Here is a 21,075-nt window from a genome sequence, read left to right as displayed (position 1 = left end):
AGAATCTATTTCCAGTTCAATAAAAAACAAAATGTTTTTACATTGTACTTTCACTTTATTTCCAATACAAAATAATTAAAGTTCGATCTAAAATTAACAAATTTATGTGCTTTTGACGAATGGCAGTTATCGGCCACCATAGTATGAGCTGTGACAGTAGCTGATTGTCTTTGAACCAATCGCAAGTGAGTAACATGCATGCGAGGAAATTTACATAATTCAAGATTCATTGTTCGCGAAGCGGGAGTCTTCCGGACGTTTTTGTTCGATTTTATATTTAACAATTATTCGCCGAAGGCGAAGTTAATATTGTTGAATAATCCCCGAGACGAAGTCGAGGGGTTTATTCAACAATATTAACTGAGCCTGAGGTGAATAATTGTTTTAGTATATTCACACGAAGTGATCTCAACAGAATCAGAAAGGAAACCATTAAAAAACGATTAGTTTGATTGACGGGTGAAAATTCATGCGTGAACACGAAGCCGTAAACAGTGGATGCGCAAAAGTTAGATCTTTACAGTATCTTCAAACATGGCAAATGATAGTTTTAATCCTTTTGTATCGAGTTTTGTAAGCTACAACGGTTTAAAAGAAAACGCCGAAAATTTAAATTACTACCCAATTCTGAGAAGAAAAGTATCTACAGCTTTATTTGTTTCTGTCAACTCACCGTGAATGAGAAAGTTTTCTTCGTCGCTTCTTGCAAATGCTGTCAACAGCGGCTGCGATCAAGGTGAGCGTTGTTTATGTCCAAAGTTCTTTGCCTTGTTAACTTGCTGGCACGTACAATTTTCGAAAATATTTGCCTTCCTCTCTTCTCCATAAATTAACTTCTATTTATAGGCAAAATTGGTCTTGCGAGAAAATCCCGAAATCACAAAACAGTGACAAAGCGACCTCGTTTTCCTCTGAAGTGGTAAACATAGCTTCGAGCGTACAAAAAGTCAGCTAAAGTAAACCACTTCACAATAAATCACCCTGTTTAAACACCATGAAGTCTTTTCTTGCCTTCAAAGTCATCAGCACTTGGATATTCGTGTATTTTCAAAAAGGTTTTACTTTGAAACTTTGGCAAAACACCCAGTTCACGACAGCGATTTTGTTCGGCTTTATATTCACCGCCTAGCGCGGTGAATATAACGTCATAGTCCGAGATAGCTAACCAATCAGATTGCTTGAATTGCCAAGATCACTGAGTGTGTATATACTAAATCCCCATAATTCATATTTATTCTCTGGTATTCCTCAGATAAATGTTGCAGCTGATAAGAATAAGATTAACAACCCTGTCCTGCTTTGAAACAAACATTTACCTACGTGTATTTTTACGCAACCACGCTAGAAAACCAGTCCAGTCCGATCCGCAAACAAAAAATATTTGTAAACAAACCTTACTGATCTCTCTGTTTACCGTATATAAACTTTAAAATACCTGCAAATAGCTCCTGACCGGTGATCAAAACACACAGTATAGGATGAGGCAAACGTTTTGCTTAAAATGCCAGCTAAATGCGCGCTATAATAAAATAAGCCATGCGATGCGGTCGGCTAGCGCGATGAACACTCTGCATGAACACTGTAGCTCAGTCGATTGATATCAGCTGAAAATCGTAGCAGTATTTGCATAGGCGTACGGGCCGGGGGGGCGGGGGGCCCCCCCCCCCCAAAGTTTGGCAACTCAGATTTTTTGGGCAGCAAGAGAAAATTTGGGCAAAGCCAGTCTTTAAAGACGTTTCCATGTTTTTTATTATTATTGTTATTTTGAAGAGATAAATAATTATTTTCTATTTAACCAGAAGTCGGCGTAATAATTCAGTTACGTTTACACGAGACAGTGGTTGCCTAGCACGTGATGAGTTTCTGGTTATAAGGGAAGGGTATCATATGCTGATTTTGTTGTTGTTGTTGTTGGGCACTGAACTTTACTGTACTAGCTGGAGTGGGCTATTTCCAGTTGTGAATTGATTAGAATAAACTTCCGCATAACTTTCTAGAATCACCTTCGCTCCTAGAACACGCATCAGCAATATGGGTCTGAAAGTGAAGTGGCTGACCAGTTCTCAGTTTGAATTACGAGAAGAATCATATTTTTAAGAACTTTGTAAGAACAGTTCCCAGTGAGAAATATTGCTGCAAGTAAAATAGGTAATGGCGTCATTTCGTTGCTATGACAGCTCCGATGTCATTGCAATCCTGATCATGACAAATTTCCCTCTTTATCTAATACAACTGTGGTGGCAATTTTTTCCAAATGCTTGTTTGTGGCGACGTAGTTTATGCTCAAACTTGGCAGGTATTGACTCTGAAAAACTGTATCGAGCCACTTTCATATGCCAATACGGCCTATTTTGTTGTATGGCCCTAGTCTCCTTTCGACTCTTTTGTAAAAATTTGGGCAACTTGCAACAATTTTTTGGGCAAATGGATTACCGGCCCCCCTGGCAAAAAATTGCCCGTACGCCTATGAGTATTTGAAAGCAATTCTTAGCGCTTCATCATAAAACGCTTTCATTGCAATAGTAGCCACATAACGTATAAGTATAAAGATTATTCTAAAGGAACAACGCAAAAAAAGGCATAAACAGGAGCCCATCACTATGGCATAAAATTTCAATTGCTTATTCCTTCCGAGTCGTTGCGTCGGGTGTTCCGCAAAACAAACGTTATCGATTCAAGACATTAAGAAACCAGATGTTAAACGGAACATTCAGGCAACAATTTATTTTTAAAAGATCAATTCTTAAACATCTACGCTCATACAGAAAAGATACAAGGAACATTCCCAGTGAACTACATGGGAACTACATCAGTAAAGATCGCGCGGCCTGTTGTCAGTACTTTCTGCTATACAACTACGGATCGGAGTCATAAAACGAATGCCTGTTAAAACGTTTCATGTTCAATGGATTGTTTCCTCAAACCTCACAAGACTTCCTGTACAACAAAAGATTGCTGGGTTTTCTCCTTCTGATTCCAGGCACTCGATAAATTAAATTGTTGCAGACAATCGGAAGTCATGTCGCAGATCAGCTTCACTCGCCGCTGCGTGCCATTAGCGGTCCACGGCTGTATCGAGGGAACCCTTTTTAACTCTCTTTACTTATGTATCGTTTAAAAATTATCCGTCAAAGGTAGATCGTTGACTGGAGAACATTAATAGACAGAAATGAAAGCCAGATGACCACATTAAAGGCCGCATTTGATCCGTTTGTAGGAACACTGACAACAACGAACATGGCTTCGTACGGTTCTCTTCAATGACTTCGAATTTTCTCGACAATACTTGCACAAAAATACAAAATATGGCGCTTAAAACTTCCTAAATGGACCAAATAGCTCTTGAATACTAATATTATGGCTTTCTCGGGCGTCTCAGGGTCGATGGAAGAGGATTTCTTCACCAAAACGCCAATCTTGAAAAACTGTCCGCCGCCACAGAAATCAAGTTGCCGCACATGCGCAGAAGCGTGTCACAGTCCCTTTAAGCTTCCTCATTCTGCCTTGTCATCATGTGTATGGGAAGCCACAACGTTAACGTTCTTATGTGGTTTGGTCAGTTTGGCGTTGAGGTTTCACAGTGACGTAATGTACTCTTGTCATGTTGTGATGTGGTTACGGTCGACTGCCGATAACTCGAACCTTCAAGGGAAATCGAAAAAAGTTCGAGTTATCGGGAGTTCGAAAAACTACCCACAAAAGATTTGTAATTTTCACATGTAGGTATTTCAAATTAAGCGGAAATACCACTGCTCTAAGCCAATCAAATTGTAGAAATTTCTCATGTAGTAGTATAACAAAACGTCCCTCTCAAAGATATAAAAACACCATGGTGGCACTCAGCTGCTTCATTTACGAAGTGTTACTGGATAGAGAAACTGAGACAGCACCGTCAGTTGTCCAGCGATCAGGGGCACCCAACGGCAATTTTCGGAAAATATCTGTTCGGAAGACGATTTGAGATCTAGAATTTTCGGAACATTTGTTGTAAAATTTCTTGCTTTCCTGCCTCTCCTAGGATTTTCGAACATCTACAAAATGGTATAATTACCCATTTTTAACGGATTTTTACCCTAAAAAAGGCCACCTAGAATTTTCGGGAGCCTTTTCCTGGCTGAAATTTTCGAAAAGGTAAGTTTTGATCCATATCATTTTCGGATCACTAGACTTTCAGCTAGGAAATCCGAACAGATGAAAAGTTTTTAGGGTATAAAAATATGCCTACATCTACCGTTTAAATACTAAAATACGTTCAAAAATGCCATGTTAAGTGGTTTTGAACTATATCCTCGTTGGGTGCCCCTGAGCGATGTGCTTACATGTTGAGCTGTAAAAGTTATTACGTATCACAATAAACTGTTAAACCTATTATTGTGCAATAAATTGCTTTGAAATCTCACGTGACGTCTTAGTGAACGTGATAAAGAGGCAGTCACTGAAAAAAAATAAACAAAACAAAACTTAAGTACCTGTAAGTTTGAAGTTTGATTGGGAATCCTGCATGCCGAGCCACCGGTAGCACAAGGAGACAGTTCCTTACCTAACATGGGGGAACATAGGACATCTATATCCCTCAGGCTCTTGTCTTGTGCTTATACTGATCAGCACACTTATGACTGCCTTTAAAAAAATGAAGGGGGAGAGGGGTGGGGGGAAAGTCCATGAATAAATATAAAAAAACAAAAACACGTGTTAAAAAAAACAACAACAAACAAACAAACAAGCAAAGCAAATCAAAGAGCATTAAGCCGAAAAAATATATAACAGCCAAGGAAAAAAACAGCAGCAACAATATATGTACACGAAGACTTTTGTTCTTGGGCCATCGAAGCTTAATAAAAGATATGCATATGCTCACTTTGCACACTTCGCGAAATTTGAGAGCTGAAAATAACTGAAAGGCTTTTCTAATGGTTCTTCCCTAAATTTGGAAGGTTTACACCACTGAATAATCCAACCATCAAAGATTGTACATATCATCACCCTTAAGATCAGGAAGCGACTTACTCCGACAAATTTGTTTCGACAGCATACTTACGGCGCAATTACTTTCACCGCATATCACAAAACAATAGAAGTCAAATAAGTCAAATAAAAAGAAATTTATAAGAGGAGAGGAGAATTAATAAACTCAGGCAAACTCATGCCCCAGTATACTTTTTTGGACAAAGGCAAATGACTTAAAATAATGTGATTTTAGGCAGCCGGACTTTGATCGGGGTAATCAATTAATATGCAGAAACAGGACTGGATGTTTATAATGAAATTAATTTCAGACAATTGACATTTCGCGCTTCATTGGTCATTGAATTGCAAATTCTTACATGTTGTTGCTAGCAACGCTGGGCTCTCTAACTACCAATTTACCCGAGTAACTTATCTGGCTTTTACTGTACACGCAACAACTTAGTCTATGAAGAAAAAAGAGGTAACTTGCCAATTAAGATGGAGAAAATGACTTTACTCACGACTAACATGGATATTTATCGGCATCCAAGACATGTACCCGGGTAAGCAGTGAACAGACCCGCTCGCTGGTGAAGTGTCAACATTGAAATTTCACTGACATAACAAACCAGGGTCAAATTAATTACCACACGTACAATATCCTTACGCCGGCCGAATTTCCATCAGCCAGTCTGTTAAAATGTTTCGAGTATTGAGCTTAAATTTCTTAGTTTTTAAAAATTTCCTGCAATCTGAGTCACGTTTTAAATTTTAATAGCTCGAACAGCTTGTATTAAAAGCAATGTTTCGATGTTTTGGAGGAATCAAATAGAAATGCACTCGTTATGGTTCTTTCACTGGTTCTTTCTGATGATTTCTTTTACTTGAGGGAAATTTCTTTTAGTTTCTTACTGTTTGGATAGGGTAAACTGAGTTTTCTTGTAAACGAATGTCATTCAGGTTTGTGTATCAAATTTCGTCAAAGTAGATACTGTACTGCACTGTCTAGGCGAGATAAAATCTTCTATGATTCATTAGTCATCGCGTGCGCTACGTCCACTTAAGATCACAAAACGTGGCACAAAAATCGTGCCGTGCGTGAAAGTTTCTGCTTTGTTAAGGAAGCGAGCGTGAGCGTGAAGCCGGAGCGTGAGTTAACTTGCATGTACGTTACCTTAAAATATAGATATGGGGAGTTGTTTTGCGAAAAATGAAACAACTTCGAGTTCATAATTCTCTTATTATAACTTATATCGGACGGTGTTCGGTGAAAGCTTCGATGGCCTGGGAACACTAAGGGACGGACCATTAGAAAAGTTATGGGGGGGGGGGGGGGTGGGGGCGGGCGGGGGTGGGGAATTTTTGAGCCGCAGGAATTTTTTTCGTCATCAAATTCCTTGTATGAATTTTTTTTAGGCCGTGGCATGAATATTTTTTAGGGTTAGTTGGCGTGCATGAATTTTTGTCATTTAATTTTCCCTTGGGCGAATATTTTTTTTGTACTTCGCCCGCCCCCCATAAGTTTTCTAATGGTCCGTCCCTAATGACAAGACAGACCACTTTTTAAGGCTTCATTTTCATGAAGACTGTATAGTTTCATATGATGAAATGGCTCAGGGAAGGAGAAATGGGGCAGGGGAAGGGAGGGAGGGTCATCATTTGTCAGAAACTATGAGAACAGGAAGTAAAGCTTTAGGGGTAGGATATATACGAGTGTATATCAAAATCCTTTGCAATTTCTACCATCTTTAGCTACCTTGGATACACACCGCGTATCAAGTTTACTTATGGAGAAACTTATGGTAACACAACTGCCCGCTGGTTTCAAGACTACCGGGCCTCACAGCTCAACACAAGTAAAGAACGTATGGGGAGGGGTGGAGATAAGTTTCTACCCTTTCCAACGTACTACACAAATAACCCAGATCACGTGCTTGGCGCACGCACGAGCTCAAGAGATCGTTGGCTTGCCTCACCGAAGTACAAGCTTTTGAACTTAGACGACAGAGATACAGCCATCAAAAAATACGACAAGGTGGGCTCCCTATTCAAACATCTAATCCCAGCTGTTCAAAAGGTGGATATAGCTATCCACTACCAGCGGATAGCGGAATGCCGAGGGGGGGGGGGGGTACTCGCAGAAAAATTCGGTAGGGTTGTGCGGCCCGCTTCCCAAAACCCTTACCCTATTTATGACCAAAATCTGCGATTTTCCCTACCCTATTTATGACCTAACCAAAAGCCGGTGGAGAGGAAGGCAAAGCGCGGATGGAAGGAGGGGGACATGATAAGGAAGTAGCTTTAGTCTAAAAAAGTGCATTCAAGACTACAGTGCAAAAATCGTTACCCTATTTATGACCAAAATGGCGGCAAAATAGCCAAAATCGATACCCAATTTATGACCAAAACGCCTGAAAAACCCTACCCTTTGGGGCCGCACATACCTATATAGCCCATATTAGGGAGTACCCCCCCGGAGCGGAATGAAGGTTTTCCTATACTTATCCCCAGGATAATTGATTTATCCGGTGAATAGCCCTAACCAACATTTGAACCCCCGGGGCTCTGAGGTTTTATGCTGTAGGATTTCGCCCATAGACTAAAAAAGTATGAATATCTTCCATTGACATGTCACCATAAATTTTTCTGACAGTGAATCTGTTGAAGGTGGTGGGTAGGGGGTAGGGGTGGGGGGGGGGGGGGGGGGAGGAGAATAGAAGGGAATTTGGTTGGTCTTTCTTTCTCTCCTTCCTTTCCTTTCCAGGCCAGCCATTCCTGGTAATCGTACATTATTGACATAGGTGGATTTAGTATAGGTGCCTTCTGCCGAGTTATACCGGCTCTTTAAGGGTGAGCAAAAAGAGGCTTATGTCAAATCGATCAATCAGTCAACTGAATCAAATCTAAAAAATGGTGTCGTACCGCTAGAGGAGTGAAGATTGAAAGTTGATATTATCCTGGCTGGTAAAGTAGCCACACGCCGTTATAAAATGGTTCAAAAGCCGGTTGACGTTTCGGGCGCTAGTCAGAGCAAAACGCACAAAATCACGTCAGTTATGATAAAAACCATTTTGATGAAAAAGATCAATGCCTCTTTTTTATTGAAACCCGTATTCTTGCGTTTTAATTTTCGCGGCCCGCAAGAATATAGGGATAACAGAGGCCGAAGTTTCAATAAGGTATACAAAAAAAAAAAGGACAGGTTAAACTTTGCTCCAGGCCTGTCGTTCAGAAATGACGTTTAAGTGAAGGTAGGAACGCGAAATTTTCCTTACAGTCTATTTTGTAATGCCATGGACAGTGTTTGAATGGAAATACCTCAGATGATAATAATAATAATAAAAAAACACACATTGGAGTATCTGTGTGTACAGGGCGTTTCCAAACCAGGTACTGTAGATACTGATTTATTTTTATTGCAGACTGCTCAACAGCATCGTGAACATTACCGAGACAAAACAGAAACAGTTTCACCAGTGAGGATATTTATTTTACCAAAAATATTTCATGACACCAAATGCCACAGAATTCCAGTGTAAGTATCCGTTTGCCCTTAAACGCGATCTTTATTGTAACGATCACAGACCCCCGGTGAAAAAACCGCACATAACCACAATCTCCTAACTCGCTCTGATGAAGGTTTAGCACTTGAAACTTCATTTTCTCTATCAACCTCGTCCCCGGGGGTCTTCCCTACAAACGGGGGTCTTCCCTACAAACCCCTTCAGGGGTTTTAAGGCGCCCCCAGGTGTGCGCAGGTTTGGCAGGTAGGGTTTTTGGGCGTGAAGGCGTAGTGCGAGACATGCACCCAAAAACCCGCTTGAGCGCTTTCAATAACGCCTGTTGCCCTTCTACGTCATGATCGTGTTCCAGATCATATCAAAATCAGGGACAGGATAAAAACTGTTCCTTAAAACTGCAGCCTTTTGTCATCAAACTATTCGAAAATCTGGCTCAAGGCCTTAGGAATTTTTCAAGAGCGGAAAATAACAGATTTTATGTTGTAAATCCTCTTTCAGGGAGGCTAAAACAGCAAACGAAGAAAAAGCTATCGCTTACGCAAACAAAGTTTACAGAACCATGAAGGCAGAACCGCTAGCGAAGTCATCGGTTGAAACACGCCGAATACGAGACGTGTTCTTCGAGAGGAGATAGATGAAATCAATTTTGCCTTTTTGTATTTGTCAATTGTAAATAATTTGAATGGTATTTGCTTTTATTAAAATAGAGTGCACGAAAATATGTAACTGTTTAAACGTATTTTGCACAAGGAACGATGAAATTGAGGACTCTTATTTTAATTCCTGTATTGGAGACGCGACCGCCAATTCTACGTAGTCCTGAGTCAGTTGAACATCTTGCATTTTGCACAGCCTCTTTGTCCCCCCGCCCCCCACCCCGCGTGTCACTTCCCCGATCGCATATAGGTGGCGATTTTCAAATACTTTCTGCCTCTGTTGTAATACAATCAGCTGGCGTTACGACTCATTACTATTCAGTATTTACATTCAATAGCAAAAGGAGAAGACTACGAAGAGTCGCCCCTCGGTTTTTCTAAGGTCGAGCGCACGAGCCCCATCGCAGACCTTCAACATCTTGCCGATGAGGGGGAAGACCCTAGACATTTCGCCAATGTTATTAACGACGCTTTTTTGTCACCAATGACCGCTTTCACCCCTCTCGTCACGCCTGATGCACACGCGCGTGCGCGCGCGTGTACATGCCAACAAGATCTTCCCCGTCCGATATCTGAGTTTTCAGTCTTTGAGAAACTATCGGCGCTTAATACGAACAAAGCACCCGGACCTGATGGAATCCCTTCTTGGGTATTAAAAGAAAACGCGGACTTATTGGCTGCACCAGTGGCAGACATCTTGAATTGTTCCTTTTTGGAGCGTCGCCTTCCAACTTCGTGGAAGAAAGCGGACATTACACCCCTCCGGAAGACTTCACTTGTTAGCGATGTGAACAAACACCTGAGACCCATTTCGTTGACTCCAATTCTCTCCAAAGTCGGGGAAGAGTTTGTCGTTGACGGCTACATCAAGCCTGCCGTCCTTGCGAAGATTGACCAGAACCAATATGGGACTGTTCCGAACTCCAGCACAGTGCATGCCCTAATCAGCATGCTCCACAACTGGTATAAGAATACTGACGGCAACGGTTCTACTGTGCGCGTGGTGCTCTTTGACTTTAGGAAAGCATTCGATCTCATCGACCACGCCATTCTTATGGCTAAACTTACTGATTATGAGCTACCACCTTGGGTGCTGGACTGGATTGCAGATTTTCTTACTGACAGGAAGCAACGAGTGAAACTCGCCCACGATTGCTACTCGGATTGGGGATCTGTCAGGGCAGGTGTCCCGCAGGGGACCAAATTGGGGCCCTGGCTCTTCCTAGTAATGATAAATGACATCAGTGTCAATGGCGTCAACCTTTGGAAGTACGTCGATGACACATCGATGGCCGAGACAGTCCACAAGGGCCAACCAAGTGGAATCCAATTTGCTGTAGACGACCTAGTTAGGCAAGCCGAAATAGATAAGTTCCAATTGAATGAGACCAAGTGTAAAGAGTTGCAGATAAGTTTCTCATGGTCTGTAGATCCTTTCGAAGCAGTTACTATTAACATCAAACCAATTGAGGTTGTAACTAGCGCAAAACTTCTTGGTCTCACAATTTCAAACAATCTAAAGTGGAACGCTCACATAGAGAATGTTATCAAAAAAGGAGCCTCTAGGCTATATCTTTTAAGGCAGCTTAAGCGTGCAAAAGGAGATCCTGCGCAGCTACTTTGTTTCTATACTACGTGCATCCGGCCCATGTCTGAATATGCCTGCCAAGTTTTCCACAATGGTCTGCCTGAGTATCTCTCTGAAGAGCTAGAGAAAATTCAGCGCCGTGCACTTAGAATTATTTTCCCAGATTTAGGCTATCAAGAGGCTCTAAAAGAGTGCAATATTGCCACCCTCCACCAACGGCGCCAATGGCTGACAGTGCGCCTATTCAATGAGATTAAGGACAACAGCCTCCACAAATTACATGGCCTTTTGCCGCCACGTAATCTTAGTACTGTAGCCTTAAGGAGAAAGCGCGCTTTTGACGTACCTCCTTGTAGAACAAATAGACTAATGAATAGTTTTATCATGCATAACGCGGCTATTTTCTAATGGTTTTATTGTAAATTCGCGGCTATTTTCTTAAATTTCATGACGTAGTATTTTGTTCCTTTGTTTTATTTATTTACTGTTATTTATTTATAATAGTTAGTCTTAGTATTCAACGTATTGTACAGTCCGTAATCCAGCCCTTGGGCTGCAATGGATTTTTAATAAAGCTATCTATCTATCTATCTTCCCTACAAAGGAAGATACAGCAAATGAAATACGAGAGCGTGAGTGAAAATCACACCATCGAGGAAGGTCACACGCATTTCCCACGTCTCGCCTCTCCTCGCACGCAGCGATTTTCACGAGCGTTCGCGTATTTCATGCGCTCAACTATTCCAATGGAAAAAACATTTTTTTTGTGTTTTTTAAAATCTATTTATTCATTCATATTTCTACATAAAAACAAACTTTAAATATCATCTGCTCGCAAGTAGCTGAACTAATCGAGCCGGTGAAAGTATACATTCAAAAGGAAGAAAAAAAGAAGTAGTCGAGTCGTTTTCTTTCTGAAGAGATTTAACATTAGGGTTTGGCCTAGCCTCCCCGCAGACGTTCTTTGGGTTTCGTTCGTCACGCATTCATTTCTCCCCCCAGAAATGAATGCGTGACGAACGAACCCCAAAGGACGTCTGCGGGGAGACTAGGTTTGGCCATAGTTATTAGAGGAGACTGGTTATGAAAAGCGGCAAACATCAATGATAAAAACAACAGTGCTGCAGTTTATGTTGGAAGCACCCTGAAAGTGCACAATCCTTTGTTTTCTGTTGGCAAATTGTTACGGAATAAATTAATGCAACGTTTTATTGGTCAATACAATCAAAATGATAGGAATTCTTTTGAACGTTGTGCACTTTCAGGTCCACAAAAACATATACCAAAGAAGTCTGACGGGTTTCATAACCATTCCACTCAATTAACTATGGTTTGGCTTTCTTGTATAGATAGTCAAAGTTTTAAGCCGTCAGCCCTCAGACACGTTCTCACAGTACTAGAGAACACGCAACACCCAACGTTCAACACAGGAAAAGAAATACAGCTATGAACATAAAAACAGGTTGAGTATGATCGTCCGGGTGAACGTAGTCCTGAATAGGACTGTTGTTGTTGGCAATGACGGACGTTTCGACAACGCGTGTGGTAGTCATCTTCAGACTCAAAGTGAGTTGTATCACGTCAGTTGCAAAACTAACTACGAGAGAACGACTGGACAACTGACAATTTGACTAACAATAAACGACTGTTTAACTGTGGCAATAGACGGATCGAAACGCACCAATGACATTACGAGTCTTCATAGCCAATAACATCACGGCTTAATTGACAAACGACCAATAACATGGCGACTTAATTGACCAATCAGGTCAATAATCAGCGTTTTATATCATCAACTGACGTGATACAACTCACTTTGACTCTGAAAATGACTACCGCACAGGTTTTCGAAACGTCAGTCACTATCAACAACAACAACAACAGGCCATATCCCAGTCCCCCCGGGCCTCTGTTTCAAAACGAGGGTAGGTGCTCAGCCTTTGATATGGAAATCATTTTTCATTCTCATGCATATAAAACTCATTTTCACAAGAAAGGTTGTGCACCTAGCCTCATTTTGAAAGTCAGGGTTTTTGGAGCTCAGAAGTGGCCTATTCTGTTCAGGACTATGTTTACCCCGGGACGATCGTACTCACTCTACTTATGAAATGACCACTGGGTGCAAACCTTTCACAAACATAAAAATGTCGCAAAGTATTTGGTCTCTGAAAAAGGTTTATTCAAGACTGCTGGCACATGCATAAAGCTATTTACAACAGAACTTTATTTAACTTGTTTCTTGCTTTGCTTTCATGGTCTACATGACTGTATTTATAGTAAACGCGTTATCATCATTTTCAATTCCAGTTAATACGAGTTAAATTATGTCTACCGTGGATTTTAATCGTGTTCCTTTTACAGTGACTTTATTTTCTAAGTATGTTGTAATGATCTGTTAAATGAGTTGTAAGCTTGTTCCAAATCAAACAACATCTGTCGCACTTGCTCATCTGTCAGTTCATCGCTGGCTTTCATACTGCTCAAGGTCTCATACCTGGAAATCATGAAACAGTTAAATTTTAGATCAAAATCAGTAAAAAAGGCGATAACTACCCTGACACTTTTTTTGAGCAAGTAAACAGGGGTGAGATTAATCAAGATGAAGCCAATTTTACGCTAAGAAAAAAAGTGCAGTTTATTTGAGTGTCCACGGGACCACTATTTTACGTGGTCATCCAAGCAACACGAAGTTCTAGTCGTTTGCTGGGCAAAGGAAGTACCTTGATTTTTCTCAGCTGTTTTAAGACCCTGAGTATTGGTCTGGCCCCGGGAATGGAACCCAGGACTTCCCGCTCTGCAGTCAAGCGCTCTACCAACTGAGCTAAATAAATCCAGTGCCGAGGTTGAGAGAAAAAAGGACGGAAAAGATGGAGGTTGTCTCGAGTATGCCACTGAGCTACTGGGACTCGTGGCAAGCTCTGACATTTGACTTGGTTCTATAAGAGGCTTTTTTCTTCCCAGTCATTTTTTTAGTCTTTACTCTTCAAAAGCTCAGTATTAAGCTTGTTTCTTTCTTCATCTTCCTCTTTACGAGATTTTGACTTCTGACATTGCCAATTCTACAGTTGCAGGTTGCCTGCCAAACAAGACCTCGCTCGTGCAGTGTGGTGGCTTCAACTCCCGCTGAAGACACAGATCTTTCATTTGCCTCATGATTGATAAATCTAACTTGATATGACCAAGCTCGCAACTGTTACTGAGTGGCTAAAACGTTCAACCTGTAGAGGTTTTAAGTTGCAGTTTTCTGGGGAATTATCCTCCCATTGCTCATGGGAAGCGGCTCAATCACCCTGTCAATAACCTCCTTTTCACGATAGGGATTGTTGTTTCTCAGTCTCAAAAGCCTTCGCTTTATTTGGAATAATGTTTTTTTTCCTACCATTAAGCGAAAAAACTAGGCAAGGACGTATAGCACAGTTCATTGATATAACAACCTTTTTTTTACTCAAATTAAAGAACACTTTTCTTCCATAAAAACGCTGTGCACCCAAGCTGGACAGTTGACAAATGTCACCAACAGTTCTGAAGTTTAAAACTTCTTAGAGTGAACTTTCACAAAGTTAAGTAACAGATATAACTTTAAACAGTGACAATGACAACCGTAGCTTTGAATTGCCTTGCTTAACGTTTGTTGTAGATGTACATGTGTTAAGTTTGAGCGCGGTCAAGATTCCCTTCCCGACCCTGCCATCCCAGGCCTTGACTGGGAAAGAGTGACTGTTGTTTGAGCTATCACGTGATGGTTATTGCGTCACGACTCGAAAACGTTTTTCTGACCTTTACGCCTGATAACTAATCAGACACCACCAAATCTTGGACCTAGTTATTAAGGACACTTACCAATGGTTAACTTTCACCTTTCCTTCAAAATCTTCGGGAAGAGAACTAAGGCTATTCATGGTATCCATCAGGTCTCTCAGATCTGGATGAATCTATAATTAAAATACACGGCCGCTAGCGCTGTTCAGAGTGTTAGCCTGAGAGAAAGCATTCCATTTTGGGGGACATTGCAAGAAGTACGCGCGAGAGACGCGCCTTTGCCGCCCGCTCGCGTGTTCTCCCGCAGGTTTGCTTCTCGCGCCACTGGAAATGAAGGGCTTGCGTTATCAGGGTGAAACCTGAACTCACATTCTCATTGCCAGGTTGTTTTCGAAATAAAGCTTACACGGGCTCTGCCTATTAAAGATTATATGAAGTGCGTAAAATGTTGGAACCTCGACATAACGAACGTCCTGGAGACTGGCTAAATTGGTTCGCTATAAAGAGATTTCCTTATATCGAGGCTTTTTTCGTTCGTCATATCGAGGTCTTCGTAGCCTGGGACCAGGCTCCGCATTGTGGAAAAAAAGGAGAAAAATCGGCGTTGGCGAAAAAAAAAAAAAAAAAAATCGGGGAGCGAAGCGAGCCGATAGGTAGCCTGGGGAGGGGGGAAGGGTGGCGCCCTTTCCCCCTTCCCAGGATACCGCTCGGCTCGCTTCGCTCCCCGATATTTTCCTATTAGACCCCGTGGGCTATTAAGGCATCGTGCCGTCATACTGTGTTGGACGAACAGTTTACGGTCAAATCGCCCGAAAGTCATCTCGCCCAAAGTTATGTCGCCCGAAATTTTTAGTCAAGTCGCCTGAAATTTTATCATGCTGAGCAACAAACATCCTACATCTAAATCGCGCTTGTTTCGTTTCATCAAATCTTTACTCTACTCTATTACTCATTTGACGTGCTTGCTTCATCAAAGCTAAAAGAACGAAATATGTTACACATTCATCTCGCTTGTTTCGTCATGATACACATTCATCCCGCTTGTTTCGTCTCACGATAGCATTATTGCTTAAGGAGCGAGACTTAATTACATAATTTTCCCGGTTGTTTTGTCTCATTATCGCTTAAAGAACGTGATATACTGTATGTTACATACACTCTTTATTAAAATTTCAGGCGACTTGACCAAAAATTTCGGGCGACATGACTCTGGTTTCGGGCTAGATGATTTTCGGGCGACTTGATCGGTTACCGGAGTAACTTTCTCTTTTTGGGGGTCATATGAAGCTTAAACCACGCCCAAATTGGTCTCCTTTAGGGTCTTAATTCTAAATTTCATATGAGCACCCCGGTCTCTTTCCTGGAAGAATTTCAAGTCTAGAAATGTTACTATGCATAGCAATCCTCTTTTGAAAAGTCTACTCTGCAATTTGAGGTAATCGCTAAATTTAAGACTTTTTTTGAATGCAACTTGAGTATTACTTTTAATCCAGGTTGTTTGCATTTCTGACCATTCACGGACAGATGTGAAATAACTTTGTCAGTGAGCTTGAGGATTTGGAAAAATGGCACTCAGCTGAAAGAAACCTTACCATACATTAATTAATACCAGACATAATTTATACATATACCGTACATTTTCTGTACAAAGTATTCTAAAATCATAAATTAGCTTTTAAGGATTACTATACTGCGGCTGTGGACCTGGAAACTTGGGCCCAGTAATATTGGGATTAAACTGCATAAGCATACCTCATCCATTGCTCTGATTTGAAGTCGTAGTTTGTCCATTATTGTTATAAAAAGCTGCAATAAAACTTTCATGTTAGGTGGAAAATAGTCTCCCTTGCAGCTGTTTTAGTTTTCTTAGTGTTGTCATGCTGCGCGGGAGACTAAGAGGAAAGTAACCACAACAACAACAAAATTATATTAAATTTTTTCTTGCAATGAGACCACTCACACAGCTTAACAAATATACGAGGTAATGGGGTATGGATAATAAATATTTTATAATCTGTACTATATAATGGTAATAATAATAACATTAATACGTCATTTCAATGCACTATACTCTTATCAACCATAGCTCTCCACCAATCAGCATGTGATAAATTGCTCAGTTATTGCAAAACATGTATTTGACTAACACTCTAACTAGTAGTCCCATTGGATGAAGGAAGCTTTGTATCTGCATTATACGCTCTCATGTTAATGATGTTGTTAGGTCACCTAATGATGCCATTAGGGATAGCAGTACATGTAGATGGAAATTTCTTAACTTGGAATGCTAACAGTCACGAAACATGAAAAGAAAATGGTACACAAGCAGACCACAGAGAGAAAACGACTAATGACTTAGGACTAGGCACCTGCAAACACAGGTGATACAAAGTCAAGGGTGTGTAAAAATACTCCTAAATGACTCCTGATCTACTTCTATGACTCCAAAAACAGTTGAAGCACCCAAAATTCTCCCAAGGTTCCTTCAAAATATCCAAAATAATATACCGTACTTGAAATTATGAATTTTATTCATTAGTTTTTAATTCATTTATTAGTTATTTTAGGTAAAAGATATACCATAATGACATACCATAAGAAACTCCAGTACACAGCAATATTGTGTTACACCGTACACTCAGATACAGTCTGAGTGTACAGTGTATTAAATTTGTAGCTGACTATTATAACTTGCTAGTTTAACTTTTCTTAATTTATAAGCTATCCCTCAACGTTAGCAATGTGTATGTAAGTATAATATTTATTTGTTTCTGTAGCAATGTTGTTTATCCCTCAACGTTAGCAATGTGTATGTAAGTATAATATTTATTTGTTTCTGTAGCAATGTTGTTTATTGTAAGTATAAAGTGAGTTAGTGTGAATAAAGTTGACAAAAAAAAAGAACAACTCAAAAACCCCAGCCATTCCCTGACATAATGTACATGTAACTGGAAAAAAACCAAACTTTTTACTCACTGAAACTGTGTCTGCTATAGCTTTACTTGTGTTCCCCTTATCATCTTTAATGGTGATTGGTCTACCTTCCTTTATTCTTTCTAATGCAGCAGGGCAATCCAGCTTAATGTCGGAAAATAAACATCAAATCATTAATAACTAAAAACAATCCAGAAATATCCAGAAGTCTCTGATGATAATATTTTTATTGTTCACACATTAAAAAATTGATTTTCTTAAATTCAGAAAAAAACAGGCTAGCATGGGCAAACCTAATTCTGATCACAAGATAAGTTATTATTGAGTAAGAAGCAGGCTCTGTAGATTGTCAGCTGACTGTTGATTGACTTTTGGTCAACAATCAGCCACTGTTGACATTGTCAGGCAACTGTTAGTTGACAGTTGGTCGGTTGGTTGGGGAGCTGTTCTTTACAATTACTTAAATCTAAAGCTTCTTATGAGGTGCTTGTCACTTGTAGGGGTGAAATGATTCATACTCCTTGCAATTCAATTCAATTTCGATTATTTCTATTCGATTACGTAAATGTTTCTTAATTGTTATAACATAACATGTAATGTTAACAACATGCAACCCTAAACCCTCAATTTGAGAATAGTAACAGGGACAGGAGGATTCACAGTCGCTTGGTTCGTCGTCACGTTTGAGATTCTGACAAAGATGGTTTGCCTTATTTGGAAATTGTCAAGGGGTGGTTGAAGGACAGCATTTTTACCAGGCAACACAAAATGGTGCACGAACTGCTATCGTCCGCACGTCAATCAAAAACGCACATTTTAAAGAGTTCTGAATTCTGATTTTACAAATTATATAATAACTCACTGAGGGCACCCTGGAAAAGGTAGGCAAAAATCGAAGCAAAATCGAAATGTGGAAGCAAGGAATCGAGAATCGAACCGAACTGTCATAATTGTGATTAATTGAGAATTCGATTAATCGTTACACCACTAGTCACTTGAGGGCTGAGAGCATTGTATTCAGCCTCTTTCATAACTGACAAAATAGCAGAAGTATTATAATATTCCAAATCAGCACTTCAAGAATATTGGCCAAAAACAATCATTGATTGCCGACTAAATTTTCATATTTATGAAAGAAAATATCTTGACTCATTTTACTCAAGCAAGTGGATTTTTTCAAGTCTTTGAGAAACTACTGTACTGCAAAACTTTGAGGCCCCATATGACAAGAAAACCTTCATGATTGGGCATACGTCAGTAGAGCTTTCAGTATCTAAAAGTAAACTCACTCTAAATTTCTTCATAAAGGCTTCCACTGTAGGGTAGTCTGCTGATTGTACAAGCTTGAAAGCTGCCTACAATAAAAGAGAATGAATTATATACCGGTGATCAAAGTATTCCATATGTACAACACAAAATGTAAAAAATTCATGAAGGCATGAACTGAGGTGAGGCATTAACCTGAGGAGACCTAGCACCAACCCCTCACAAAAAATTAATGACGCAATGTGGCATTCCAATATTTTTAATCTGCTTGGGACAAAAAAATCATTTTTGATCTTAAATAATCAGAAGATTCATAAACTTGGGATTCCAATGTACTTGTACATAAAAATGCTTCATTATACAATGTAAACAGGTTGTCCAGTATTAGTATTCACCAAATCAGTGGATGGTGATTTACGTGTGTTCTGATTGGCTCCCTTAACTCGGAATATCCTTGGATATTCACTGTTTTGGGATTCAAAATGGCTCCTCGTTTCGTAACAGTTTCAAAAGATAAAATTTTAGAGGTAAATGAAGCAGCTGCACCAGCAATTACCAAAAGGGAGACAAAATTTGGCTTGTTGGCATTTACTGGTCGGTAGCAAAAAATTTTCTTAATGAATATAAAACAAAATTGTAAAAAATGATTCCCAAAACACTGTCAATAATGCAACAAAAACAAACTCTAACTAAGTGACATCTTTTATTTACAAAAAGTTCCTTTTTGATTTTTATCCAACTGATTTGGTAAAATTAATACTAAAACAACTATCCCTCTCAGGGTCAGTTAATAGCACTAGATATATACCTTGATGCTTCGCATCTCGGTAATTACTACCACCATTCATCTCACCTTTTGGGGATAGTTGTATAATAGCTCTCATATACCAGGCCAAAATGCAAGGTTATTCATGATCATGTACAGATCTTACCTTATACTGAACCAGTAACTTAGAACAGGCAGCTGTGTACCTATATCATTTAAGTACAGTAAAAAGAGTGATCAGATTATGCATACAACACACAGTCAATGAACTGATAGTTTGCAAATGGAGTCACTTTGTATGTTTCATGTTAATTGCGGCTCATCAGGATATCTTAGTGAAATTCCTTTGACTGTAAGGAGAAAAAGTAAACTATTTATTGAGCCAAAACATTATATTTAGGAAGTTCAAGATTACAGTACGCTAAGGTGACATAGGGGAGATCTTCAATTAAATCTTTGAAACTTCAGCTTGATTATCCCAACTTGTAGGTGAACTCTCCTGGAGTTGAATTCCAAAGGAAAATATCCATGATCAAAGAGAGAAAAAGAAATTCATTGTCATTTGTTTACAGGATTATGTACAGTGTACATTCTCAATATAACATAAAATTAGGAAGGTTGAACAAATAAGATGTGTAGCGAGCGCATAGAAATGAACCAAATGTTTGTGGCATGTCCAAAGTTGTTGTTTTGCTAATGTTAAATGTGACCCTACAAGCAATTTGGAGGCTTATCCAAATTTCACGAATATGCATACTTTTACGGTCCTGGCTGTGAAAAGAAGATGAATTATATTATTATTTCTCTAACACAATGAACATGCTGTGATAAAGTCACAGGCAACGTGAAATATTTCATGCTGCAAAAAAGTTTGTAGTCTCTGTCAAAATATTTCACATTGTGAAAAAGTTCATTATCATCACATGACTGTAGATACTACTTAAACTGTCTTAGGGATTAAAGGGTCTAAGCATCTACCAAAGAATTCTGTATGACAACAATGACAATGATATGTGCTTACTCTCTTGGTGTTACAACATCTCTGATATATGCCTTCTCTAAACACTGAAGGGTATTAATGATGGAGAAAAGATCTGCCATGTTGTCATAGCTGTAAGAACATAACAAAATTTATTAAAGTGTTATATGAAATCATGAGGTAAACGGAAGGGCCTGTAGGAAATAGGCTGTACATGAACCATTCAATTCTTATAGCCAAACAGATTAGAGAATTTTAATTTTCATTATAATTAGTCCAGGACCTGTAATAAAATTATTAGTGTAAGAGACTTAAGTATCAAGAATAAGCACATATTACTTGTGTATAAACTTACGTCTCCCTTTCTCTTGCATTCTTATAAAGCTTCACCTCCTAAACAGAAAGTACATGCATGCATTTAAGTATATACAGGTAAACAAATTGTCACCATATTGATTCAATGTATGGCTAGCCTACAAGCACGCTCTCTATTTGAAAATGGTAAGAGGAAGGGAGTCACATGTGTAAGTGGTAAGTAAGTCAAAGGAAGGCACAAGAGATCGGAGAAGCCCGATGAAGAGATTGCGTGCCTCAATGATTGAAGAGTTCTAACTTCTGCACACTGTAGATAGCCTGATAGCCTGTGAGTAAACCAGTCT

General features: G+C 39.7%; 2 protein-coding genes across 2 annotated transcripts in view; one reads left to right on the top strand and one right to left on the bottom strand.

The window, feature by feature from the left end:
* The first annotated feature begins 5,384 nt into the window (after positions 1-5,384).
* On the top strand, positions 5,385-9,176 carry LOC140952329 (ciliary microtubule inner protein 2C-like). Its single transcript, XM_073401750.1, has 4 exons — positions 5,385-5,510; positions 6,700-6,982; positions 8,370-8,482; positions 8,967-9,176. The coding sequence occupies exons 1-4, from the start codon at positions 5,446-5,448 to the stop codon at positions 9,100-9,102; spliced, it is 597 nt and encodes a 198-aa protein (XP_073257851.1). The 5' UTR covers positions 5,385-5,445; the 3' UTR covers positions 9,103-9,176.
* A 3,737-nt stretch (positions 9,177-12,913) lies between these two features.
* Positions 12,914-21,075, bottom strand: part of LOC140952328 (vacuolar protein sorting-associated protein 28 homolog) — a 17,762-nt gene continuing 9,600 nt past the window's right edge. Inside the window, exons 3-10 of the mRNA XM_073401749.1 lie at positions 20,772-20,809; positions 20,459-20,548; positions 19,604-19,643; positions 18,695-18,760; positions 17,448-17,549; positions 16,224-16,277; positions 14,553-14,644; positions 12,914-13,206 (exon numbers count right to left, since the gene is read on the bottom strand). Of these exons, the coding sequence (XP_073257850.1) occupies positions 13,086-13,206; positions 14,553-14,644; positions 16,224-16,277; positions 17,448-17,549; positions 18,695-18,760; positions 19,604-19,643; positions 20,459-20,548; positions 20,772-20,809 (603 nt within the window). The 3' untranslated portion in view covers positions 12,914-13,085. The remainder of the gene's footprint in view (positions 13,207-14,552; positions 14,645-16,223; positions 16,278-17,447; positions 17,550-18,694; positions 18,761-19,603; positions 19,644-20,458; positions 20,549-20,771; positions 20,810-21,075) is intronic.

This window comes from Porites lutea, chromosome 11 (assembly GCF_958299795.1).
Source record: "Porites lutea chromosome 11, jaPorLute2.1, whole genome shotgun sequence".
In the NCBI taxonomy this organism is placed as follows: Eukaryota; Metazoa; Cnidaria; class Anthozoa; order Scleractinia; family Poritidae; genus Porites; species Porites lutea.
The sequence above is the reverse complement of the archived record's forward strand: the minus strand, read 5'-3'. Positions and strand labels throughout refer to the sequence as shown.

Excerpts from the sequence above, each read along its gene's own strand:
- LOC140952329 (XM_073401750.1), top strand. The coding sequence starts at position 5,446 with ATGGAGAAAATGACTTTACTCACGACTAACATGGATATTTATCGGCAT. Across the intron at positions 5,511-6,699 it reads CATCCAAGACATGTACCCGG|CTACCTTGGATACACACCGC; the intron begins GTAAGCAGTGAA and ends TACCATCTTTAG. Across the intron at positions 6,983-8,369 it reads CCATCAAAAAATACGACAAG|ACTGCTCAACAGCATCGTGA; the intron begins GTGGGCTCCCTA and ends TTTTTATTGCAG.